This window comes from Chanos chanos, chromosome 12, assembly GCF_902362185.1.
Source record: "Chanos chanos chromosome 12, fChaCha1.1, whole genome shotgun sequence".
Taxonomy (NCBI): domain Eukaryota; kingdom Metazoa; phylum Chordata; class Actinopteri; order Gonorynchiformes; family Chanidae; genus Chanos; species Chanos chanos.
Window position 1 is genome coordinate 4,306,496 of NC_044506.1, and position 5,563 is coordinate 4,312,058.

The following is a 5,563-nucleotide window of genomic DNA, read 5'->3' on the forward strand; positions in this document are numbered from 1 at the left end:
TGCAGGGGAAGGCGGGTCACTCATTCACAACATGAGAATAGTCCTACATGAGTCAGATGGCTGTATGAGAGGACAAAGGAGGAGGAGGAAAAATATTAGAGGGAAGAAATTTTTTCTCTCACACCATAAACATGTTAAACTGAGAAAAACAAACAGATATAAGGGGGAAATATGATTTAAAAACATACCTGCGATGAATATAAATAATTTTATAGCATGCCGGCTGCAAAAAAAGAAAAACCACAGATTAGTCAATGACTTATAAAACTCAAGTTTTATTTCAAAAATTCAAGAATAACTGAGGCTGCTCAAATATACTTACTCTCACGTTTACGGTACCACCAGAACATGAGTCCAAATCCAATCATTACCAAAACACCCACAACAACAGGTATTACCACAGCAAACATGACAGATGAGTCCTGTTTACCAACTGTGGGTTTAAAATGAAATAATTTGATTTTATCAGTAATTGTTTAAAGGGAGCACATACAGAAAACAAAATTTTTTTTTCTGTCTAATGTTAATATTTATGAGATTCCAAATTAAAAATTTAAACTAACATGCCCAGGAATAAAACTTTAAAGTGATAAATCAGTATTGGATTCAGCAGGATCTTACCCCAAGTTTTGGTGATATTTCCAGGGATGCTACTATGCTGGACCACACAGCTGTAGTGATGTATGTCTGTGTGTTCTGCTGGTATCACAACACTCTTTCTTATCTGATAAGAACCATCTCCATTTGGTAACACTTCACCTTCAATGACCCCCTCAACCACAGGCTGCATGTCTGACCCAAACCACTGAACCTGCACTGTTCGTGGATAAAACCCAGTCACATGACATGTGATCTCTGTGAAGGCAGAGCTTTGCTTTTCAAACAGACTGACCTCTGGAACTGTGGAATGAACAAACAGCACCACCAATAAGAACAGTAAGCATAATCTCTCGATATCTCAAAGAAAGCTGCAGTTGACCTCTACAGTGCAAACCTCATCTATTGGCATTTCATGAACGGCTGCATGTTGATGAACTCATTCAGAATTTTTTAAATTTATATGGGTTTGTTTTTCTTTAATTTGTTTTTACTGTAAAATGTCTTACCTTTCTTACTGCCTAGTTCTGGAACGTGTTGCAGGAAGATCTCCATGATCCTAGTACATCTCCTTTTGTAAAAAGAGGAGATGATTTCAAGGTTGGCTGGATCTCTCTCCCTCAGCCTCTTATAGATGAAAGCTTGGGGAACAGAGGCTATAAATGTTTCACTGTCCATGTCGAAACTTAAAAAGTCCTTGCCGTTAAACGCATGTGTTAAAGAGCCTTGCACAGTTCCATCTGGATGGAGGTCGCATCCACCGTGGGCCTGATAAATTTTAACAGGGGAAATACCTAAAATGTGAAGAGTATTTTAATAGTTTACATTTGCAAATGTTTTACCATTTAGCAGTGTTTAACAGTCTACCAACAGGATTTCTATATAAGCTACAATGAACAATGTAGAGGGTTTATTGAATATAATGAACATTGGGGTCAATTTCTTTTTTTCTTTTTTTTTAAGATCAAACAAGCCATTTACCTGTCAAATTGAACTGCTGAGTGGCAGATTTCATTGCCGTTTCCATTATATTCATATTGTCCTCTGCACCAACATTAAGTTCCTTCCAAAGCTGTTGGGCAGCTGTGCTATTCATCCATTCAGGGACAGGTACTGCTTCTTTCATATTACTGTCATAGTAGAAGACTGTCACATCATCCACAGCAAACACCTCAAAATATTCTGGTAGGTGAAGGCCTTGTGTTCCAACAAAGTAGCAGTTAAAAGAATGTGCATCTGTAAAATAAAACAGAATTAGCCATGAGAATGTGACCATAGACCACTACCATCATCACTGTTTTTTGATGTTAAAGTAGCATATACTCCCCCTTTGACAATTTATATGTTTAGCTGCATGCATGTGCAGGGTTTTCTCAACTGCCCATATCAGTGCCTCATCCTCTAGGAGACTGGTGAACACTGCCACCTGGTAACTGTCACCACGGATCCCCTCATGTGTGAAGTACAGAGAGCAACAAGACATTTGAAACAGGATTCAGGCATCACGGTTGATAATGCGATTCCACGCAACTAAAGATGGGGAAACCAGGAGTATTTATAGTGAACGGAACAAGACTGAAACCAGGTGGAACTCACGATTCACTAAGAAGGGGGAAACAGGAAGTAACACAATGACCAGCAGAGGGGGGAAGAGAGCACCAGGGCGTGAGAAGTTTAAAATAAATGTTGTTTAATACATGTATTCCACTAAAGTACTAATAAAAGCAATAAAAAGGGATGAAGAAGAATGAAAAGGTGATATTTTCGTCACTGACAACGCATTCAAGAGACAACATTCCTCTCGTGCCAAACAACTGTGTTGTGCCTGTTGATTTCAAACAACATACATCGACAATGCAAAACATAGCCAGATAAGTCTTTCAAAGCCAGGCTTATCCTTAAACACGCTATCTCTGCTAAAATGAAGGGAGCATCCAGTTTTTGGATATAGTTAGTGCTGAAGGACAGCTGTAATCTTGGAAGAGTTTGAGTCTCTCGTTATATTATTATGTATGTTTTCGCTCGCCAGGCGGTTTGCATGCGCAAAGAAAACGCATAATCAGTATTTAAAATATTTACCCTCTGACTGCGTTCTCAAGCTTTTTAAATGTGTTTAGTAGGATGGAATCGATATAAATCTGGGCAGTCTGGAGCGTCTACCTGTCATATTTTATACTTTAAACGCGTTAAGTGTTTCCACGTTAAGCGTCGTTAAGCGTTTTATACTGTCCCGAAATATTAACGCAGGCCTATATCAGAAGAGACATGCAATGTAAATAAATAGTACGATCGTGTTGGCTGATGGCTCGTGGAGTTGTGGGGTGTTCGCTGGATGTTGTCAGTCTGCGACTCTAAGTGCTAGGACAAGTCATATTTTAATATTTCGCATAGATTTTCTGTAATGTTTTTAATTTTACAGCTCACTCACTTCCATACGATTGTTGAAGACCTCGCAGCAGAAGACAGAACCACATTAAATAAATCATATTTACAGTCCTTTTCTCGTGACGTCTCTGACACGACTGGAAATGAAAACGAAAGTAAAAAAGATCCCTGTAGCGGATATCAGGGTGTTAACGGGGTTTGTTGATATGTTACATCTCTCCTTGACACATCAGCTGATCAGTTTCAAACGCAGACTGCAGAATGCCTGTCGTCATGAGGTGAATTCCAACTACTTAACAAAACAAAAGTTCCCACAGCACACAAGCATTCTTCAAGATCTGTAATATTAACAGCTCACTATGTTTACCCGAATCGTATACAGACATCGATAAAGAATTTGAATCCATTTGCATCGGTAAAAATCTGAGGATTTTATTTAATTTTTAATTCACAAGGTCTTGAAATCTCTCTGAGCCTTATTGTTGTCAGAGTGTTTTCTCAAATGGCTCCAATGCATAAACTTTACACACCATTTACCACCGTGTTCTGAGTTAATGGAGTCTCATCCAAAATGACTGCAACCGTTTAAAATCAAATTCATCCACCTCAGATAAAGGACATAGCAAAATAAGACACCACTTTTATTTACAGTGTTACATTAGACATAGGCCACTCTGATGCCTGTCCTGTCCACACTGGAGTGTTACATAGAATTTAGAAGCTTTTTGAAAAGTGGCCTCAATAAAGAAAGCATTGTAAACAAGTATATAGCAGGTAAGAAAACATACTGTGCATTGATGTTGTTTAAAATGCCTGTATCTGCACGACCAGTTCAAAATCCAACAAAAGAGAAAACCACAGAGCTGAATAACATAACTCTACACTGTGCATCTTAGTAACCATAAGTGTTTCTTGAAACACCAGGTGGCGTGACTTGGACACATCGTCAGTGATGAACCCAGGATCATAGGATGTTTTGGGTCTTAGATCATCAGACACCCTCACCTGGGCGACCCAGCCGGGGGTGATCAGCCCCCGGCTTGTGTAAAAGTAGTACGCAACACCACGGATCACCCCTCTTGATCCACAGCCACCTCGATGCTTTTTCTGCAGCTTCAAAGATGTTCTTGGTGCCTCTTCTTTCCTGCGACCCTCTAATGCCAAGGAGACTGAGTGACCCACATTGAGGCTGCCCTGTAGAGCTGCTGCAGCCCACCTCAATGGGCTTGCAGCGGGGCTTCCATCCATGCCCTCTACATTCCTCTACCAGTTCGAGATATTTGGCCTTCTTACGCTTGTGGGCCTCCTCTATCCAGTCTTCTCAGGGGACAGTGAGTTCCATCATGACCACTTGCTTAGAACCATTAGAAGTTAAGACCAAATCCGGCCTGAGTGTTGTCCTTGCAATGTGTTCCGGAAACTTCAGCTGCTTCCCTAGGTCCACCTTCAGCTGCCAATCACAAGCTGAGGCTAAAAGCCCAGTTGAGGCCCTGAGTTCCACCTGAACTTTTTCTCCTGCCCTGACAAAAGCGGTGTTGTGCCTTGTTGGGAGCTTATGTTTGCTCTGTTGGATTCCAGTGCACGTGGTGTCAGCTGCTGCCTTCAGCACCTGGTCATGGTGCCACCTGTTCCTCCCCTCTCCCAGGCCTCCACGGAACCTCTTGCCAGGCATATTGGGCATGCTGGGGTGTTGGCTAGACCTCAGCAATGCAGGTTGAGTTGGCTTGGAAGGACATCATACATTGACTTAGGCTCGTCAGTAGGCCCAGCCACCTGTAGAAGAACTGCCTGATGTTTTGCTCAAAGCCGTCCACAATGGTCATTGGAACTTCACATATCAGCAGTGGCCAGAGAAGTATTCTCAGGATACCATGCTGATAAACCCATGCCTTGAACTTCCCTGGAAGTCCTGACTTATCCACTGCTGACAGCCACAGTTTTCAGCTCTGTACAAGTGTAATGTAAGCTATACTAAAGTATGGCAGATAGCAAAGCTACAGCAAAGCACAGGACACATCCATTTGACAAAGAACTAAGTAAAAGCATTCTAAATATTTGTTCAGAGTGTCAGGACAGTCAAAAGTACATCTGTGGTAAGTGTGCCAAATTACAGTACAAAAAACACATTATGTAAACATGTAACTGAACAGATCAAAACAATCATGAGAGTCTTTCTTACAGTTAATGTACCATTTCGTTACTAAGAACTGAAACAACACGCTACCTCATTTTCACTCATGTAAACATGCTTAGATACTGGAAAATCATGATCCACAACGATTTCCAAGCACAGTACCTGGACTGTACATTTAAGTCACTAATACAGGTGTTTTACTTCAAAAGTAATATGCAAGTCAAAGACAAATATAAAGGTAATATTTAATTCTTCTTTTGCTATTTAGTGTCTTCTACTTCAATGCCTCACTGCCTTCTCCAGCAGATCCCTCCTGAGGTAGGTTAATAGTAAAACAGGATCTGAAGGACTTTGCTGATGAGAGGTAAACAGGTTAAACCGTATTTTTCCCATAAAGCGAGGCCTGAAATGTAAGAAGCGCAGAAATAGTGATGAGAACTTTGGGCC

At 40.9% G+C, this 5,563-nt stretch overlaps 1 protein-coding gene across 1 annotated transcript; it reads right to left on the bottom strand.

The window, feature by feature from the left end:
* Window positions 1-209: 209 nt before the first annotated feature.
* On the bottom strand, window positions 210-4,230 carry LOC115825542 (class I histocompatibility antigen, F10 alpha chain-like). Its single transcript, XM_030789326.1, has 6 exons — window positions 3,867-4,230; window positions 1,579-1,833; window positions 1,107-1,391; window positions 622-900; window positions 323-433; window positions 210-223 (listed from the first exon to the last, which is right to left on the bottom strand). The coding sequence occupies exons 1-6, from the start codon at window positions 4,228-4,230 to the stop codon at window positions 210-212; spliced, it is 1,308 nt and encodes a 435-aa protein (XP_030645186.1).
* Between the last annotated feature and the right edge of the window lie 1,333 nt (window positions 4,231-5,563).